At 41.0% G+C, this 22410-nt stretch overlaps 1 protein-coding gene across 1 annotated transcript in view; it reads right to left on the reverse strand.

Annotated features, from left to right (window-relative positions):
* Positions 1-1190: 1190 nt before the first annotated feature.
* RGMA (repulsive guidance molecule BMP co-receptor a) overlaps positions 1191-22410 on the reverse strand; it is a 43111-nt gene continuing 21891 nt past the window's right edge. Inside the window, exons 3-4 of the mRNA XM_083184239.1 lie at positions 11716-12230; positions 1191-5862 (exon numbers count right to left, since the gene is read on the reverse strand). Coding sequence (XP_083040365.1) covers positions 5179-5862; positions 11716-12230 — 1199 coding nt within the window. The 3' untranslated portion in view covers positions 1191-5178. The remainder of the gene's footprint in view (positions 5863-11715; positions 12231-22410) is intronic.

Here is a 22410-nt window from a genome sequence, read left to right on the forward strand (position 1 = left end):
CAGGTTTCCACCCATTTTTTGCCCTCTTGTGAAGTCGCGCCAAGAGAAACACCCACATCATGCATTCATTTTTGTAAGCATGTTTCTGTGCACAAGGGTGCGACTATGAAATCTGCGCACTGCGGCAGTTGAGCAATAACCTCCCAAATCATTTCCCAATTAGTGAAGGGGGAGTTACTATCCTGTTAGTTGGTAGGCGAGTATCAGGAGTATCACTGGAGTGGGGGTCCCCTGGTGTAGTAATTCATGGTGTCATCCCCCCTCTATTGGGGTCAGGCACTGGAGGAGATTGCAGAGTACAGCTCTTAAGGTGCGCACACACGTACATATTTTTCTGTCTGATCTATCTGGTGGGAACGAAAACCTGGAAATGTAGGAGAGCAAATGACAATCAAAAAATTGTTCCCAAACGCTTGAAGACAGTGATCAGTCAGACAAATTGTTTAAATCATTCAGATTCAAATTTATCAAAGCATATATTTTTTTCTCTTTTCCTGCATTTTGGTGGAAATTTTTGATGGTCATATGCTCCCATACATTTCCAGGTTTTTGATCCCACCAGATAGACCAGACGGAAAAATCTGTATGTGTGTACGCACCTTCACAGGGCTATCTACCCTTTGCGTTATTAATCGCATGTTAGTACATATGCAAAATGATATATAATGTGAAAATCTAGTTTCATTGTAAAGTGTAAGAATATCATATTTTGTAAATATAAATCTTGTCGTCCCCCCCCCCCCCCCCCCCCACACACACACACACACACAATCCATGGCATTTTGTTGAAGCTTGCAAATAATGCCCCCTGTAGTGCCATATACATAATGCCACCCTTAGTGCCATATACATAATGCACCCATAGCGTCATAAAGGCCCTAGGAGTGCCATTTACTCAGTGCCCCCATAGTGCAATATAGAATGCCCACCCATAGTGCCATATCCATACCGCCCCCCATAATACCATTTATGTAATGCACCTAGTAGTGTCATATATGTACAGTAGTGCCATTTAACCAACTATATGGTTGATGGCCAGCATTAATAAGGTATTTTGCTTCAATGTGACAAATCCAGACAATTTGTAATGAATACTAACTTGATGTTATCTTGTGACAGATCCATAAACAGTGGAAAATTACTATGAAATAGGTAAATTTTGATGTTCAAGAAAGAGAGAACCAGTCAGACAATGTTAAAAACCTTTACTTGCATTTTTTTCAATAAATAATTTACATTATCTACATGAGTCAATGTTTATGAGCATATTTAAGAACACAGAGTTATGGTTTTCCCTTTTGCGGTACTTCTTCATCACTTGGGTCTATCTTGGTATCATTTAACAAGGGAACTCGTTAAAAACACAACCAAAATAAAGTGCTTCACTTTTTTTATATTTCTAAATATTGATTTAAACTTGCACCAATCTTCTCTCCATAAATGACACTGCTAAACAGGCTGCGCTTTAACTTCACTCCATACAGTATGCAATATTTAACAAACTACACACAGACACACATACAGCAACATGCTTGCTGTCGGCTAGAGGATTACAGCTGCACAAACTACTAGCACTTGGCATGAAATGTGACTGCACTTGTGGCAACACCTACTTACATTCACCAATTCAATGAGCAGGATGCATGAAGCCAAATTTTGGTGTCAATTACATGGCAAAGCGTCATGGTAAATGTAGTTTAGGAGCAACTGAATTGTCCTGTGCTCATTCAGGGCCTCATTAAAAAGGTGTCCTAGGCGAATACAAATGTAGCTCCCCTTGTAATGCTGCTAAACACATGTGTATGGGTGCTCAGGGACTCACCAGTCATACAGCCCATATAACGAAGGTTATACAACTGGCATTTATGATCTAATGCTTGTAGTGTGTGTGTTTGCTTTAGGCTGCCCATCTGGTGCTGAAGCAAAATGTACCATATATACTGGAGTATAAGTCTACCTGAATATAAGCCGAGGCACCTAATTTAACAACAAAAAACTGGGAAAACGTATTGACTCAAGTGGGACCCTCACTCGAGTATAAGCCGAGGGAGGCTTTTTTAGCATAAAAAAATGTTCTGAAAAAGTAGGCTTATACTTGAGTATATATGGTACATATAATAATGGTTCCAGCAGTAAGTTACATTTGCACAGCCATCTGGCAGTCACCTTAAGAACTTTGCCCCCCCACAGTAAATGGGGATAGGTGATAGCTAAGCCAACATGCATGGAATAAATTAGGCCTTTATTTTATTCCTCGGCTGTTACCTGCAAGGAGCACCCCTCCCAAGGGGATGCAGTTTAAATCCCGGCGTTCAAAATCCCGACGCCGGAATCCCAACACTTTCTCTCTCCGTGGGTGTCCACGACACCCCTGGAGGGAGAATAAATTAGCGTGCAGAGCGTAGCGAGGCACCGGGCCCGCTGCGTGGCGAGCCCGCAAGGGGGGGGGGCGCGATCCACGTCCCCCCCTTGTCGGGATTTCGGCGTCGGGATTTTGAATGCCGGGATCCCGACCGCCGGCTTTTCATGCCGAATCCCTCCCAAGTCCTGGTGCCCTATCCTGCAGCCTAATCAGCCTATTGGTTAATCGGGCACTGTGCTCATTAATGCTTAAAACACCAGCAAACTATGGGGTAAATAACATTGGAGCCCCTTTACTCTACTAGAGCGCTCTGAACCAATGCCTATTTGCAGTAAGATTTTTTTAATGCAGAGATTGACAGGAAGGGAGCCTTTGGGGGAAGTAACTGGGACAAGCAGGTCATGGCAATTTTCAGGGCGTGTTTCAGCCTTCAGCTGTAATCATGTACATAGAAAAAAATGGTGCCCGGTTCACTACTGCCGTGGCCAGTATGTGGGACCATACACTCACAGGAGAATGCTCCTTGTTACGTATGTATGGATTTGCTGAGGACAGTACGGATGATTTAATGGTTAAGCTGTGTACACACGGAGCAATATGATCGCTGGCGATATATTGCTCAGTTTTCAGTTTTCATCCACGACCAGAGATGGTCGCTGATGAAAATGGCACACTGCAGGAGAAGAGCCAGGGGAAGTCAATGGTCGGAGAAGCTTGCCATTAGGGGACTGAAAACAGGAGCGCGCCCCCGGCGATTTATCGCCTGTGCACACTCCAATCGCTGGCAATATGGTCACTCAGTAACCATATTGCCAGCGATTTTATGCAAGTGTGTACGCACCTTAAGCATTACTCTCTCAAAGCAGGCCCAGTTAGGGCCATTTGCCACCATGCCCTAACTGGGAATATAGAATCTGGAGTTTGTAAGTTCTCCCCGTGCTTGTGCAGGTTTCCCTAACACACTCCAAAAACAATGTTCAGTTAACTGGTTCTCCTCAATAATTTAACCCTAGTGTGTGTAAATGTGTAGGGCACAGTAGATGGGCATCCAATTCTGTTCTGCAATGGCACCAGTGGGCGTCTATTTTGTTATCTGGGAGGCAGCTTTATTTGCTATGATTAGCAAGTCTGTAGCCTTACAAGTTACAGCTACGTAGCCACATGCCTACAAACATGAGTTAGGCCTTCATTGGTATCAGTAGGTTTCTTTAGAATGGAGATCCTCTGGCCCTTTTCCAGGTTCTGTAACCATGCCAGTTAAAAATAAATTTGCATCCATTGAACCTAAAATCAGTTACCCAGGGGTGCTTTAAACTTGTGCAGCACATTAGTGAAAGTTGGGATTAAGCTTCGTAGGGTGAAAAGTAGTTACCACATCTATTTTTTTTTTTATACACTGGAACACATAACATCATCTCTTCCTATGTACAGTGATACATTTTATAAAAAGAACCACAAAAGTTCCATATATTATAGACAACATAAATTACATCCAACACAAATTGCATTTTTTTTGCTTTACATCAGACTCCTATAAGTATATATTTACACTATACACCTCCTCCAGTCATCGGTGTCATACCAGTAAATGGCCTTTACTATGAAGACCAGTCTAAAGACCAGGCTATTCTACACACCAATCTGGAATTTATTACTATAACATAATGAGTTCTAGTATGATGCTTAAATTGTCACTAGACAGAGGCTGCCTTACAGATACAGCATCGTTGTAATATAAGCGCTCTTCATTCCAGGTCTGTTGCTTAGTTCCTGCTATTCCTTATCTAGATACACCTGTAGCCACGGGATAACAGTGTGTATCTTGACCATCAGGTCCATAAAAGTGCTCCCATTAGGGTGATATATATAGTCAAATGCAAGGTTGACCCAGGCCTGCTGTTTAAGGAACACAATTATTTCCCTTTTTGATTTTTTTAGATTGTGTAACATATACACATTTTTGGGTGACTTAACAAAAAAAGAAGTTTTGTTACTCTGAGGCCAGTATTAAACATATCAGGACTCTACAACACCTATAGGGAGAAACGATTATTTTCACTTCTTGCAATGAGAATTGTTTGCTCCATAAATGCATGTGATGTGTACAGTGTATATGGACAGCTAAATGCTACAGTCCACATCAACACAGCATTGAGTTCTCATTGTTGATAAAAGGTATCAGATTGGGAGTGAGCACCACTAAAAATTGTTCATGCAGTTACAACTCGCCATGAAATCACAAAAGCCACATTCACAAGATGATAAAATTTCACAGCTGACATGATACTTGCAGTACCACAGGGGATGCTCTTCTTCTATGTATCGCCAAAGTATCGACTATAGATGAGGTATGGTGCACATAAGCTCTTCCAGCAGACAACACCTGTGTATCATCCACAATTATGTTGCGCAATAGACATGCACAAGTACTGCTAAAAGGTCTCAGTTCAGCTCAGCTTGAGGTCATAACCTGAATGATTATACACATTTCCTTACTCCAATGCAAGAACCTTTAGCTTGATTAAAGATACTATTCTAAAAAAAGATCTAACATTGTATTTACACTTTGGATGGGGCAAATAGGGTATCACTAGAACAAACCCTCAGAAGGGAAGCCAGCGTTGCCCTCTTCCAGGTGTTCGAAAGATATCCAAGTGTACATTTAGAATGCTGTTAAATACACCAAGTACATGTGAATGTGATTATACAGATGTTAGGCTTTGTGCTTTCACAGAAACAAATGGATGTTGGATAACTGAGCCCGAAACTCTGGGATTGCTTACTAATCTCAAACAATTTACACAGTAAACATAACATTACAGCAACACTGACACACACAAGACAATAGCCACAAGGAGCTTGGCCATCTCCTGGCTTAATTGAGGAGCTGCATTTCCAGGCCTCGTGGTCCTTTCATACAGATGAATTTTGTCCTTGTTGGAGTGTAACAACTTCACATCCTCAAAAGCATAATAAGCAGCTAGAGTGAAATTCACATCTCCTGTAGTAAGCAGGTCGAACACACAGGAATGAAAATAAAGGTCCTCAACTGGCAGCTTCTCCTTACATTTGGCTCCTGCCATTTGAGGGGTGAATGATGCACCACTGGAAACAGCCCCATGCCGCCGAAGACCAGTTTCTGGGGTTTGGGAGTGGAAGGTTCGAAAGTCAATTTGCTGATTCTGAGGACAACCCTGGAGGCACAAGTAAAGTCCTTGGTTTTCTTTGTCCTCTACTGCATTCACCACCTCCTCAGGCATCCGCACTGCAAAGGTCAGATAGCGACCCACTTGCCGGACCACTATGGTGGTACCAATGTATTTGGCTTGAATCTCTATGTGTTGTCCAGCCACTTTCTCAATGATTTTCAAGCTGTTGGCACCACTCTTGTCCCCGCCATTCTTTGAACCATCTGTAAAGGCTGCAGGCAGCTCATCCATCTCAGCCTGGTAAACCTTCTGATCAACACACTCCTGGAAGTTCTTGAAGATTATTGTTATCTGGAGAAAGAGTAGAACACAATCAATATGAAGTCATGCATTTTTGCTTTTAGATATGACATAACTCAGAAAGGGGTGTAAATAAAAACCTAGCAGTTCATCTAAACCTAAAAAGGGACAGTAGCTTCTATTCCCTTCTCCGTAACCAAGTGAAGATTAGGCACATACCTTTCATCTAACTAAAAGATATAAATAAACATCTCTTGTGGTGGTTTATTTTAAATATGAACTAGTTCAGTCCAGATAGGTGTCATTTTTTTCCAGAACGAAGGATTAAGAGTGGGTAGAAACAAACGATAAGCTCAATTTGTTGCTTCCGGGCAAATTAAGCATACTAAGTGTGTATGGTTGCTCCCGCGAGTCGCGTACATTATCTTCCGGTGGTGCTGCTAAATGCAGCAAGGCATCCTATATCACACCGTTCATTTCGATTGCTATTTGGTGCAAATACAGAGTACATTGCACACTCTTAGCCTGGGTGATTTTATCAAGTCAGGAACAGGAGGCACCGCTCTGCCATTTCTAAACAGTGGTTATCCAGTTATTACATTTTGTTTTCTTAACAGATATGGCATACGGGTATCTGTAGTTTAGAAGTCATCTAGCGCTGGCTAAAGACAGAACAAAAGAAGAAGAAAAAAAATTGTTCATCTGGTAAATCCAGACATAATCAGAAAGCTAGGGAACTGGATTCATAACCATGAAACATATCTGGTCTCTATGGAGTTAAACTAGCCAGACAAACAGTGAATTCTAAAACGCAACAGAGGAAGGTGATATAAGACTCTCCAGCTGTTGCAGAACTTAAGTTGCCTTAGCCAACTCTCCTACAAAAAAAAAAACTTTTTTCCATATGTGTAGTATAGACTTTTTGTAACTTTTTAAACAATAGAAATGGTTCTTCAATTCATCTCCCGACTCAAACTGCAAGTCATGTTTTGCAGATATCATCCCAGAAGCCCAAAATGATATTTGGGATGGGCTAAAATATTAACACCGTGGCAAAATAATGCAACATTTATGCACCCCGTTAAAGAACAGACCAGGAAAGGACACTGTGCATCTATTGACATCAATTGCAGGAGTGCCGCAAAAATAGCAAACATTAGTTTCCCACATGCCTCTAGGGCGTCGCTCTGCCTTACAGTGCCCTTGCCTACTTTTGAAAAACCATGTCACAAAGATTGTGAAAGACACCAAGAAGCACGGATGTGGACTACTACATCGGAGAGGTGCGTCATAAAACGACTTACATCCAAATGTAGGTGAGAAGTTCGTAAGGTCTACTGTACCTGTTGTAGAAAAGACACGGATATGTGTCAGGGCTTGTTCATGTATTGTGATTTACAAGTGGTTGTATATAAGGGGCCATGGGAAACCTATTTAAAATGCATGTAGCCTCCTGCAGACTGCAGGAGGGTAGGTAACTATGCCTTACAGTAATGCACCTATGCAGAGCTACTAGTTTTTGAAACCTCAAGACAAATGTTTGCTGGTTTACTGAACACCTTTACTTTAATAAAGGTAAAACACAATAACATGGTTTAAAATCATGGCGCCAAGCGTCAAAGCTTCACGCAGGGGGAAGAAAACCCAGTGGCAATAAAAAAAAAATATATATATATATATATGCATCTGCTTGCATTCAATAGGGTGTCATTCAATCAATACGGCTGTTCTTGTTCTCAATTCTCCAGCTGTGCAGGAGAGTTTGAAAGAAAAGTTTGATAAAATCTCCCCCACGGTGCTGTGCAAATGAAAAGGACAAGAGCAAGTCATGGGTTGTAGAGTTTCCCAGAATGGTTTGAAATGCTGAAATGAAAAAGGCTCAGCAAAGCTGGCTAAGCACAGATACATATAGTGTGCTGATTTATTATACTCCGCAGCTTCATACATGCAACCACACGCTTCCACCCATAAGGACAAATATGTACTCTCGGAAAGGTCTAACTAGTTCCACAAGATCCTGAGTAAGTCAGACAAGTTTCTAAGTATCTGCGCCTGAGAGAATTAAAAAAGGAGATTAATAATTAACTTTCTTTTTGTGAACAATTTAATTAGGATTTCTCTTCCGTCATAATAAAAGCATTGTGTTTGGTAGCAATTTGCTCATTACAATTAGAAATCAGCTAATATTCTTTATAGTTCCTTAACACTAATGGCAACATCAGTTCATGATGCTTACCGCTCCTTTGTTTTGAGGTGTTACAGGGGACCCTACTCATATAGGTGCCAAACCTGCGCTAAATGTAGGTTTGCAGTATCTTGCTCATTCTGCACTGCCAATAAAAAAAAAGACAAAAAAAAAAGAAACTTCACTGCACATGAACTTGAGCAGATTGTACAAAGTACAGGCAATGTAGACATTGGGCTCTAATGAAGAATTCTCATGTCCAAAGGCGAACATGTAGATGGAATTGTGGGTAGAGAGCCTTTTTCTCTTTTGCACTGCAAATAATGATTAAGGATATTGAGCCATGGATACGGATAGAGGCGTTCTGGTTGCAGAAACGTGTACAGCTATGCATACAAATTAATGAGAAATTCAGTACAGGCTACAAGGGGACAGGTGAAAAAAGGCCATATGTTTCATCCAAAGCAAGGGACAACATGGATGACAAAATTGGACATTATAGTTGTAGCAAATACATATGTAAAACCTGCCAGAGGTATCTGGTGTTAAAAAAGATCCACTGCCGAATCCAAAGACACAGCATTAGATCACACGAGTGATAGGCTAGCCATAAGGTTATTCAGGATGCACAGATAAACCACGTCATTGGCTTCAGCATGCACAAAAAATAAAGGTCCAGTCTTCTGAATCTTTGCCTACTTCCCCCACCGAAAGCCAGCAGCATAACAATCATGTGAGCAAGATTGCAGGGTCAGATCTGTACATGTGCAGTGTGGCTTCTGTGCATTTCAAAAACATTGGAGATTTGCATAAACATCAGGCTTCCGTAAATCTGAGGGCCAGATGCATCAAGCTTCAAAAAGTGATACAACGGAGTGATAAACAGCCAGCCAATCAGCTCCTAACTGCCATGTCACAGGATGGGTTTGAAAAAAAAAATGACTGGTAGTAGCTGATTGGCTGGTTGTGTATCACTCTCCACTCTATCACTTTTTGAAGCTTGATACATCAGTCCCTGAATATGGATCACATTAAAAACGCCATGTAATACTAGAATTTAATATTGGAGTGCAGATCACATCAAATTGCTCTGGTGCTGATTGCAGTGGTTCCAAAAAATTTTTTATATTTTAAATCACAGAAGTCCTAGACCAAAAGTTTTTATATTTAAATATTAAATTAAGTAATTGTGTTAATATATGTTTATTTTTATGTTAAATTATGTGGTAAGGGACATGATTTGTTCTGTTTGTCCACATAAATTATGATTGCAAGCCACAAACACTGTGTTTGCATATTACTTTGACCATAAAGAATGCGTTGGTCCTGGACTATAAACATGAGGCACCCCAGGGTGCCATGGCAAACAGTTTGGGAACCAATGGATACATGTTATTGGTGGGAATGGGCACTAAAAAACTGTTTTTATACAACTACTACAGAAACTTCTATATTGCAGTTTCCATAAAAGTGAACATCCTATACCAAGAAATCTGTTGGAATGTTTTGTGAGCATTCCACTGGAATGTCAATGGACAGAACAGGACTCATTTTGCTGGATAATATCACACTGGCTAATAGCACATATTCTTAACGCACGTCACATGAAAGAAAAAAAAAAAAATTACATTTTCTTATAGGCCTGCCCACGACTAAATTTATATGTCATTATGAATTAGGGGGTAAAAATAATAATAATAAAGTCTTCATAATTTATTTCTTACAGAAATATGTATAGGAGATTCAATGTGTCTGTATTGAACCCAGAGGTAGATGTGTTAAGCCTTGGAGAGCGATACAGAAAAGAGAGATAAAGGGCCTTATTTTGGTTCATTCTTTCTGACAAAATCCTTCTTAGATGGGCAAAACCATGTGCACTGCAGGTGAGGCAGATGTAACATGTGCAGAGAGAATTAGATTTGGGTGGGGTTTTACTTCAAAGTGAGATCTATATTGCAGTGTAAAAATAAAGCAGTCAGTATTTTCCCTACACAGAAACAAAATTACTCACCCAAATCTAATTCTCTCTGCACATGTTACATCTGCCCCCCCTGCAGTGCACATGGTTTTGTCCATCTAAGAAGGATTTTGTCAGAAAGAATGAACCAAAATAAGGCCCAAAGTCCCTGCCAATCAGCACCTAACTGCCATGTTACAGGTTGTATTTGAAAAAGGACAGTTCGGAGCAGACTGGCTGGTACTTTATCTTCGTCCACTTTTTACCTCTCTCCAGAGCATCTGCCCTAGAGTATGAAGATACTTGAAGGAAAGTTCTAGTACAGTTTATTGGTAAAATACAGGTTTAGCTTTCAGGTGAATGTCTGTCAGAAAACACTAATTGATTCTTCAGCTTGAGGCTGGAAATCAGTGGTCCGAATGTTAAAATGGCAGCTGGAAAATAGCAAAATGTCTAACAAAATGACTGACAGCAGTAACATAATCATACTGTTAACCTGAGGAAATGCTCTCAAGTAATTGTATCCCTTTATTTCCCACCTCACTGCTCTGCCATCCATGTGCCCTTCGTGGTTTTAGAATGTGAAATGTTGGAAGCCCTAGCAATGCATAACTAGGGGGGGGGGAGCTTATCAAATCTTGGATATAAACTGGATAAGTTGCTTGTGCAATTTATTTGGCTTCTGGCATTTTTCTAACACTTTATCTATATATTGTAAGCTTGCGAGCAGGGCCCTCCTACCTCTATATCAGTTTGATACTACCCAATTTGTTTAATCACTGTTTTTATTTGTAAAGCACAATGGAATATGCTGCATTATATAAGAAACTAATAAATAAAATCTCTCCAAAATTTGATAAATCTCCCCATAGGAGTAAAATAAACACATTTTGTCAGCAACCAAAAAAACAGAACTATAAACGCTGTACAGAGAATATTTAAAACCACTTTATCTGTAAGGAACAGGTGGAAAGCACTATGACTGGGATATATCAAACCAAAAATGGAATAAAAACACTGGGTTTTTACAGCATTTTCATATGCATCAAAGCAGGACCACCGCGTTTTTGACACAGAGGTTAACACTAACTTTTTCTGGCGTTACCCTATAGAAGCCTATGGGCTTCTTTTCACATCCCCGCCACCACGCCGCTCCCGGGGCAGCCTCCTACTGTGCTGCCCACACCTACTGACCTCCTCCTTCCTAGTAGCAGTACTTGCCCATCCTGGTGCAGGGAGGAGGAGCTGCCTAGAAGCCGTCTGCAGCAGGATGCACCTGGGTGTAGGAGGTGAGATGGACCCGCAGGCACCCATTCACTAGGCATATTCACAAAGGACAGCTCTCTTCGCAAGAGCTGTCTTTTGCAATACTAATAGCATATGTTCGTACATATGCAATTAGTATCAATGTGATGTGTGGGAGGGATGTACCGTGATTGCTTAGGACATCCCACCTTATGAGAGCAATCTTATTCATCAGATCTAAAAAGATCAAACTATAATATTATCATCATTATCTATTTAGGGGGGTATTTATCAAAGCTTGGAGAAAGATAAAATTGTTAGATAAAGTACCAAACAGCCAGCTTGCAACTGCCATTTTTCAAAGACAGCCTGCAAAATGTAAGGTAGAAGCTGATTAGCTAGTACTTGTTCATCTATATTGCTTTTGCCCAAGAGACAGAACTTTGAGGTAAAGAAATTTCCTGTGTTTCTGGCGTAGCCATTAGATCAAACTTCAAAACAAAAACTTTGGGTTTACCTTGCTTGTAGCAGTTGCAGTGGACCCCAAATGTACCGGAGAGTTGGTGACTTGCACATTCAAGTAATTATTGTCTATGAGAGGCCATGCCCCTTGAATTTTGCAGGTCTGGAAAGTGTCCATAAACGTCCTAAGGTGTGGATCCCCAAATAGACCGCAATGGGTGTAGTTTGGGGTAGCTGTGTTCCGATGGAAATTCTTTTCGTAATGACACATCTCAGGGCTGTCAGACCTTTCCTGGCTGTCCCATGGAGGCGGGGTCCGTACACGAGGCTGGGAGGTGGGCCCATCTTTGGAGCAGTTGTGCTGACTCATAAGGTCATCGATGCCATGGACAGCCGAATGGTAAGCCAAGTCTCCTCGACAAAAGCGGGCAGTGCGGCGTGTGCAATGAGCATAGGTCCGCAGTGCCGTGCAAAACTCCACCGAGTCCTCTAACCCTGTGTGATGATGGGAACTGGATGTGGTCGACCAGAATTCAGAATTACACTTCAAAATTCTACACGATGTGCTGACTGCATGGAGAGAAAAAAGAAAAAGAATCAGCAAGTTGCATATCTACATCACACAACAATGGTAACTAACTATAGAAAAGGCACACTGGGTTGACTCAATAAGCGGTGAGATTCCAAATGGATATGTGGCTGGGATTACAACAACAGGAAGTGTTTGCTTATAAAGGCAAGCAAATTTCCTGCACATAAAACCAGCATCTACTTATGCCGTGTACACACGGTGGCTGAAATCGCTGGAAATATGGTCGCTGGCGACCATATTGCCAGTGATTGGGAGTGAGAGTGATTGGGAGTGTGCCCCGGCGATAAATCGCCGGGTGCGCGCTCCCGTTTTCAGCCCCTTTCCAATCGCTGGTCGCAGGAGCTTGCTCCTGCGACCAGCTAATTACCTCTGCGGCACCGCCAGCAGAGGTTCCTTTTCATCAGCGACCATCTCTGGTCGCTGATGAAAAGGAGACACTGGGCAATATATTGCTAGCAATTTATTGCTGAGCAATATATCTCCCCCCGTGTGTACGGGGCTTTAGAGTGAAAGATTGTAATGGAGCATCGCAGCTAATTGAATCTGGCCATTGTCAACGCGCAATTTCTAAACTTGAACTCCGAAGGATTACGAATTGTCCACCTACACAAAATGGGGGCACCAAACGAATGTTCATGAGAACACAGCCTGCCAGCCCAACAACTCCAAAGATGCATCACTGTATCATTAATTAGCAATTTATATTTGCAACAATACAATCTATAAATCCACTCTTATCACCAACGAAGGTCAGAATGCCTCAGTGATGTTACCGAGGTTATGCGAATGCACATAGTGCAAAATGGCAGAGCTCCCCCTTGCGTGTACGCAATATGCATAGTTTAATACATCCAGTTTAAAAGTTTGCTACATTATTTACAAGCAAAATGCCAAGCGGTATGGTAAAAACTATGACATTTTTATTAGCAATATAATAATATATAATATAGAAGTGTAATAAAATTAAAACTACAGTGACGTGTGGTGGCTGTAATATAGGAAAGAGTTATTAGACTAAAACAAAGTACAAGTGGAGCATGTTAAATGTGCAGCTATCAGCTAGAATCACGTACCAGGCAGTAAAACACAGAACAAGCTGGAAGTGCTTTACTAATCCTGACACCAGCCCCCACACCCACACAGCAACCACAGTTTATTTGATGTTTATAAGATACAGATGTTTATGAGATACATACTTGTGAAAAGGAGGAGGAGGGGTAGGGGGGGGGGAGGGAGATGTGGCTCTCTGAATTACTGTAATATATTACTGATTGCATAGCTAGCCTGGGAGACATTTAAAAGATCACTACAAATTCAAGAAAAACTGTAATGAAACAAAATGATACATATAGTGTTACACAGGAAAGGTTTCATGGAGCACTGTGAATAGATATATTCCCTCACCAATACCCCTTTCACACAGAAAACCAATTACAGGTTAAGCAGTTATACCTGGTAATTTTTCGTTCAACGCGGCTCCTTTTCCTGTGTGAAAGGTTCAACCCGGGTCTGACCTATGAATTTACCATGGTCAATGACCCGGGATTTTCGACACGTGTTGACCCTTTCACACAGAAAAAAAAATACCCGTTTTATTCAGCAAAATTACTGGGTAGGAATTTGACAGATCTGTCCAGTGAACAGTGTTTACGAAACGCGTTAACGTTATTCTATTTCCTGTGGAGTCTCCAGACTAAACCTATTCGGCTTCTACAAGTCACGCCGAATGTGTCTGACAATTATCCATCCAAGGTAGAAAGCAGCACGGACGGTACATTTGCCTGTAGAGTGCGGCTGTGCGGTTCTACCCGGTGTATAGAATTACCGGTTTTCTGTCACAACTTCAAACAGCCGCTGGGTGGCGAAATCTATACAAACAGCGGCTGGGTACCGCCTACATCTAGGTGAGCAATCTAAGAACTGGCACGCTCACTGTGAGTACATGCAAGAGTAAAGCTTACAACCATTTCTTCCCTATTTGGGGAAACACTCTTTGCCAAATCAAAATTTTATGCGTGTTTGCTTACATGCTAAAAGGACTGGCTATCTCTTTCATACCGGCTTATTTAACCCTGCATTGTGCAGACACCATTGCCATAAACTGAACTGCTGCTAATACTAAACAATATATTGCCTTTTCATGACCAATAGAGATCTGGAGACATCCCTTTATTTAAGTGCTGTTTTGTATTAAAATATTTTATATTTGTTTATTGTGTATATGTATTTAGGTGATTAGAATATTAGGTACTTGTTTCCTAGCACGGCGCCCGTCGGGTTGATCGCATGCTTTAAGTTTAAGGTACATAAGGCATGCGATCGACGTGATGGACCCGATTTTCTGTCAATCACCAGTGTATTTGCCAGTAAAAGAGAAAATCGCGCTGATCGGGTCCATCGCAGCCAATGATAATGAGCCGCGATGCGACCGACGCGATTTTCCCATAGAGAATAAGGTTAAATGATTTTTAAAGTTAAAATCGGGTTGATCTCAGCCCATTATAATTACAACCCGATTTTACATAGGGAACAATGGGAAATGGGCCAATATGGCCCATTTCTCATTGTACATGGTTAGAAAGTATGGTTAATGCCCCCCATTGTTAACGCCACCCCACTATTGACGACAACCCGAAGCATGGCGAGCGCAGCGAGCCGTCGGTACGCGTCCTCCGACCTTTTCATACCCCCACTATCCACGTCAGCGTGGAGTTGATTTTATATAGAGGCTGTTGGTTGGCATGCGATGGACGCAATTTTTCCGACCCGATCAATACAATCAAAATCGTGGGCGCCGTGCTAGGAAACAAGTACCGAATATTATAAAACTCACTGTGTCCGGAATCATTCTTAATCATCAGACCTATGTAAGAATTCAGTCTCGGCAGCAGAGAGTATCTGAATTTTTTGTTGTTCTGTGAGTCCAGGTAAACTCACTAGATACCCGCAGCAGTATTAGTGAGTTGTAGTTAGGTGTAGTTTGGTGAGAGTTTGTCACTTTATCCAAATTATAATACCCTCTAAACCAGGCATGTCCAACGTTGGCCCTCCAGATGTTGTGAAACTACACATCCCAGCATGCTTTGCCACAGTTTTACTATTAGAGAATGCTAAAACTATTGCAAAGCATGCTGGGATGTGTAGTTTCACAACATCTGGAGAGCCAACGTTGGACATGCCTGCTCTAAACTAATGCATTAACTGCATGTTCACTGTGCTTTACCTTCTACTGGGGAGTAGGGGTAGTGTGCCACAAAGCAACCAAGGTTTGGGGGGATAGAAAAGTGAATCATAGTGGGCTCTAATTTTTGGAATGCAGAGTACAAATATTGCAGTAACAACTGCTGCGAGACCATTGTTCTATTGACTTGTAAAACTCAGTGGTATATGCTTGTGCTATATAAATAAATCTTAATAATGCAAAAACATCCTATAGCAAACAACTTGAAATCTGGTTCCATTGCCTAATTTGCAGCAGTGTACCCCAAGCGAATTGCTGATTTCTTGCTAATGGTTGAGCTGTAGTCTCTTAAATTATATATCAAGATGAAAAAAAAAAAAAAAAAAAAAAGTGATCAGACTGCAAAGAAAAAAAAAAAAAAGCCAACGTTGCTTAATGTACAGTGTATTAACTTGTGTTAGGGCTGAACTATGAAATACAACCCCGGGGCGATGGAGGACAGCTGTGTTCCCAGGTGAGGCTGTTAGAGTCTCATTTCCTCCCACCTCCCTTCCCAAACATCCACAATATTCAAGAGCACATATTGGCTGCAGGCATCAAAAGCTTACGTCTGAATGCAGTAGTGACATGTGAGTGTCTTGCAGCTTTTGAATGAATTGCAATATCCATGCCAAAAAAACAAAGTTAACAAAAATTTAAATAAATAAGTTACATGATATTCTGTGAGAGAGTTAACTCATTTCTCTGGTGAATGCGACTTGTTGGGGCCCATATCCTACTATGAAATGTTGCTGAACTACAACGCCCACCATGACCTCACAGCCAGCCTCCAGTTACATACAAATCCGACAAACTGCGATACCGGATTATATTTTACTAGTATCTCACAGTACAGGCAATTACAACTTCCTAGCTCAAAATATAGCTAGGAATCAAGACTGAACCCGTTCAGTGCCAACGTTGCTGTGGGAGATTGTCAAAATATCCGCTAAAAATGCCAGCATCGCTCACAGCGACTGTTCATTTTTTGGGGGGTGCAATATTTATCTAGATATCAATTACATTTTCTTGGCTGTATTTGCAAGAACAGTTGCTTTGAGGGTTGCTGGCATTTTTAGCACATATTTTGAGCAACGTTGGCACTCAAAGGGTTAAACCTCCAGCTGGAAAAATAATGTCTGATCTAAAAATCACTGCTTAACCCTTTAATACCCCTTGTAAAATTATTTTAAAAAAAATGTATTGCGTAGACTATATTGCGATGATGGTTGCCACCGAAATCCAAATATCTGTTTAAAATGTTGAAAAAAACAAAAAGGAAAAGATGCTAGAGCAGAGGTTGCCATGTAGATCAGAAAATTCTATCCTTCACTGAGGAACACTAACTAGGACAAACAGACTTTTGCAGGTGTACGCTCAATATTAGAAAAAGCATTTGTCTTCTGTTAAAACCTCAAGAGACCTATCCCAGCAATGTTCAAGACACTTACAAATTTTGTGGAGTTCTCCCAAACTCCCAGGAGAATAATCCGGTTCACTGGATCCCACCCACTTCTCTAATGAAGTTGGCGGCCAGGAGTTTAACAGAAAATTGTGTCCTTATTGTCCCATGAGATTCCAGAGGAGGGAAGTCCCAAAAGTATACAAGTGTGGATTACTACTTATTTGAAGTGCTGCCATGTTAATATTACCCAGAATTCCATTCCCATATGGCCAGGGAAATCTTAACCGATTAGAGAGCGCTTCAATTAAAGGTGCCCACACACTAGAACAATTTTTTGGCCGATTGTCCGATTTTCGATAAATCAGCCGATATATCGTACAATATTTACAGATAATCGGTCGAAAATCGGTCGATATCGGTCCGATGCGCGCTGCCGTGGATCTTTAGCTGAATCTTCTGATCTTACGTGCTGCACAAAAGATCAGAAGATTTAACAAAAGATCCATAGGAACGCACACGGGATCTTAAGAAAAATCTTTGTTAAAGATGTGCGCTTGCCTGAAATCTTTGGTCCAGGGCGGACCAAAGATTTGAAGGCTAATTTATGCGCACATCTTAAGATCGCAAATCTTTCTAGTGTGTGGGCACCTTTACACAAGTTGTCTATGTCTGTGAAGCAGACTGCAGATTGGGTGAAAAAAAAAATGTACTCAGGGAGATCTGGAAAAAAATAAAATAGCAAAAAAGTACACTAGTGTCTTCCAAGATGTATTGACAGTTGAGGCCATAGAACTCCTTATATGTAATATCTAAATCCGTAAATGCACTGGATAATAAAATATTGCAAGATTATCCTCTTCATTCACTAAAGGATTATGTACTCGTACTGTGCGACATAGTTCCTTCTGAGCATAAGTCTTCTACACCTGGCTGTAAAGAGCTCTGGCCTTTATCTGCGTTGAATCAAGAAAATGCACTATATCTTGTTTCTGCATCTCAGACACACACACAAAAAAGGTCAGCTTGGAAATAAACAGTATTCACTAAAATTAGGTCAAGTAATACCTTAGAAAAAAAAAAAGACAAAGGTGTGCTCATAAACCTAGCTGCTAGCCACAATATAGGAGAAGCAAAGGGCAGTATGTGAGACACTCACTCAATGGCACAGTTGTCTGAAACCTGGATAGATCACAAAACCTTTCTGTGTGACTCATGCCTGGCAGGAGACACTGGTATTGTTGGCATCCATACTCTTAGAACTTTATTTACTTGGTTTTGACACAGAAGGGGGAAAAAAAATACAACGACAAAGTGCCAACATATCTTGGCTTTTGGCTGCCACATCTTTCAACAGAGAGACCAATAGATTGAAAAATTAGCTGATTGAAACGAACACTAAAAAGAGACGTATTCAGGTTTCTCCGATTCCCTTCACCCAGTAACAAGGGCAAGAGGGCAGCGACACCTAATGCATCCAGAATTCACATTTCTCGTCAGCTAATTGGCCTCACCGATCAGATGTCGGTTGTGGAACCCTTCTATACACTGTGTTGCGGAAATATCAATATTTAAAGACCATATGTTAGGTAAATACACACATTTGGGAAAAAGAGCTATTTTGACAAAAGTATTGGTTTATATTCTTTCAAGTTATTGATTTTAAAGGGTTCCTATTACATGCATGTAGTCATTTTGTGAGCAGAACAAAAATTCAGCATACAGATTTCCTAGCAACATTGCAGAGGTTTAAGTACTCAGTGCCTCATGCCTCCATAAACGTCACTCGTTTCTAGCGATTTGATAGGATGTTTGCTCATGAAAAGTGGTTCAGGACACAATAGGCTTCCGCCACTCAGCACTTACAGTTGTAGAATCCCGTATCTGCTCAACGGAGACTAGATCGACCACGCTTAATCAAACCCATCTAGGCAGACACCTAAATATAGTCAACTACGTCTAGATCGAAAGTTAGACGCAAGCGTTAGGTCAACGGTAATGTGGTCGACATGACTTTTTCATGTTTTTTTTGGTGCAGGTCGACTTGGTTCACACTTTACTATCCAAGTGGACATAGCGCTATATCATAATAGTGTGCTGAAAGCATGGTTAGCCATACAGTGTCCACGTTGACCCATATCGACATAGCCGGCAAAAGAACGTGAAAAACTCATGTTGACCATGTGAATGTCGATCTATCTGTAGGCGTCTAATTAGACTGTTTCGACTAAGCGTGGTCAACCATAACAGTCAATTTAGATCACATTTATCCACTAAACGGGGCATATCCAATCTGTGGCCCTCCAGCTGTTGTGAAACTACAAGTCCCATCATGCCTCGCCACAGTTTTGCTATTAGGGAATGCTAAAACTATGGCAAGGCATGCTGGGATATGTAGTTTCACAACAGCTGGGGGGCCGCAGATTGTACATGCCTGCGCTAAACCATATCCGTAGAAACCTTATTTTTTTTATTTTCAAACCATTTATATATTTATTGGCTGCAGCGCGGAAGCTCCTGGTTTGATGTTACAGGGGTTGTAATAACCCAAAAGGACCCATTATTTTTATCTGCAGAGTTTGGCAATGAAAGCACAGACCGTGTCAGCATTAAACATAATTAAGAGACTGTGAATCACTGTGGCAACATTTATTATGCTACTGCGCTAGCTTTCAGAACAAAACCGGCTTTTAAAAATGCACATTTCCCAGTTCTGTGCAAGCCATTCCAGCTTAGCTGGGTCATTGAAATATTCTGTGCGCAGAAACAATGTGGGATAGTTTCTCTCAAAGGCAGTTCCCAAATAATAGTTAGTTGATCCACAATCACCATCTTAATTAAAGAAATTTGCATTCAAATATACAAATAATCACTTTTTACACAAGTGTTACTGGGCAACTGGCTGCTGTAAATACCTGCAATGTTTTGTTTTATTTCAACCTATAACCTGAATCATTAAGGGCATAGAAGGTAACTACTTAAAAAGTTCACTTCAATAAGGCATCAATATAAAAAAAAAAAAAACACCTAACAAGTTTGACAAACAAAGAGGTGTGAAAGGTAATAAAAACTAAAAAATAAATAAATAAAAAAAAAGGGGGGGGGGATCCCTGAACCCCTTCCAGTGACCTCTTTTGAACTGCTAATCAAGCAATCTTGCGGAATAATGGTCTGATTATTATGCTCTTGTTTGCATAACAAAGCAGCCTAATAAAAGTATTTGCCTGTACTCAGAGGGGTGTGAAAGATCAGCTGAGAATAGAGACTGTGGAATGTGGCAGCCTCACTAAAGCCTGGGCTGGAGAATAAAGACAATGCAATTTGCCATCAAGAAAAACCCAATAGGCCAATAAATTACCCCATGTGCAAAGAGGATTAGATCAGGTTTCAGTTACACTGAGAAGGGGGTTGGGCGGAGAGAGAAAGACACTGCAGTCTTAAAGATACAGGGTTTCTTTCATTCAATGCCTTCACAACAGGGATCTTTTGAGACATATGGCCCAGCGCTAAACTCATGCACATGGTAAATGAACCACTGAGTTCTAGAATGAAGGATTACTTTGCTGCAGAGTTTTTTTTTCCTTGCAGAACCAAACATCTGGAAGAGGACTTAACTTGAATTATTTGTTACTTGTTTTTTTTTCTTCCCATAATACAAATGCACCACTATGGTAAGTTGCCAAGGATGACGGTATTTTATGCATAAGTAGCAAGCATATTTTATGGTAATACCACGAAGGATGGACAACCTGTTGCTCTCTGGCTACAGAGCATTATATTGTGAATTGTTGTTACAATTTGTATTTTATACTTGTATGATAAGTACAGGTCGGGTCTCCCTTATCCGTGTATTCCGAAAACCGAAATATTCTTTTTTCAGAATATTTCAGGGTTCCCCCACCACTTTTTTTTTTAATACTTACCTCTTACCCTAATGCCCACCGGGATCCTCTTCAGTGGCATCTCCGGTCCAAGGGGTGCATTGCTCGAGTCACCGGCGCGCACTCACGCAATGCACCCCTGGGAATGGAGATGCCACTTAAGAGGATCCTGTAGGCCACCATGGCAGATTTGGGCACCACCAGGAAGTATGGAAAAAATATATATTCCAAAATCCCCCCAAAAATCCCTTATCCAAAATGCTCGTGGATACGCAATCTGTATCGAATAAGGGATACTCAATCTGTATCAGTATGGAGTGCCAGACGGGGTCCCGACAGGCATTTTCTCGACATCGGGATCCTGACTGTCAAAACACCGACAGCCAGGTTCCCGACGGCCACTGGCTATTTTCCCTCGACCCCCATAGAGGGAGAATAGAATAGGTGGCTCGCGTAGCGAGCCACCATGCCCGCAGCGAGCCCGCAATGGGCTTAGTTGCACTTACCATGCTGCTGGGTCCGGCCAGTCGGGATCCCGACGTCGGGCTAATGACTGCCGGGATCCCGATTGTCGGACCCCTGTACCACACCCATCATTAGGTTAGCATTACTGCCTCACAGAACTGAGGTTATAGGTTCGATTCCCATCCTGGCCCTAACTGTATGAAGTTTTAAATTATCCTTGTGTCCTCCCACAATCCAAAAAATACTGATTAGTTAATTGGCTCCCAATTAAAAAATAATAATAATAATTATTATTAAACCTAGTATGTAAGTTTGTTCATGTGTTCAGGGCAGACTAGATGGTCCAAGAGGTTCTTAGCTGCAGTCAAAATGTTTCATTCACCCTGGTTTAAAAAAAAAAAAAAATACACACAATACCTATCTGAATAATGGCATACGGATTCTAAGTAGATCACAAGCTAAATATATTTTATGTCACTGTAGCTGAAAAAATATCTGTCTTGTAAAACACTCGTCTATCTGGGTAACAGGAGACCGAGCTTCTAGCTGGGTAACAGCTCTCTTGTCAGGAATATCACATAACCCTGTATCCTGTCCCAGAATCTCTTGCAAAGGAAAAAGGAAAATCAAAACACCAGCTAAGCATTATTTCTGGCTATTACAAGGGTCATCATCTTGTGGTTTTCACACAAATAGCTCTACAGTAAATAATTGAAGTATTTCAAGCATGGAATACTTGCTCTATCTATACCTTTGTTTTTTTTACGATTTCTGCTAAATCCTATTTCCTTAACATAATTCTGTTCAGTTGTGATCCCAATTGCATTTCAATTCCTAAAAATTATTCACATTCACTTTATAATTGTTATGCAACTTAAGAACATGCAAACGGCTGTAAGCGTACATACGAGCGTTTCACTTGTGTTATTTTGAATGCTACTTGTTCCATTTCCATAAGTCTGATGCATATACTGTGTAATATCTTTAATACATTACTAGAAATGATGCTAGCCTTGGTCTTCTGAACTTTTAAAACTCGCACACAGGTCTGAATTATGATTTGACAAACCTTGCATGACACCCTTATCTACAGATAAGAAAAAAACGTTTCCCAAAGCTGTCATCATATTCTTAACAACAGATAGTTAGACAGAACACTTGGGAACCTATTTATGCGCAGTGTCGGATTC

The sequence above is a fragment of the Crinia signifera genome, chromosome 4 (genome assembly GCF_055691185.1).
Source record: "Crinia signifera chromosome 4, ASM5569118v1, whole genome shotgun sequence".
Taxonomy (NCBI): domain Eukaryota; kingdom Metazoa; phylum Chordata; class Amphibia; order Anura; family Myobatrachidae; genus Crinia; species Crinia signifera.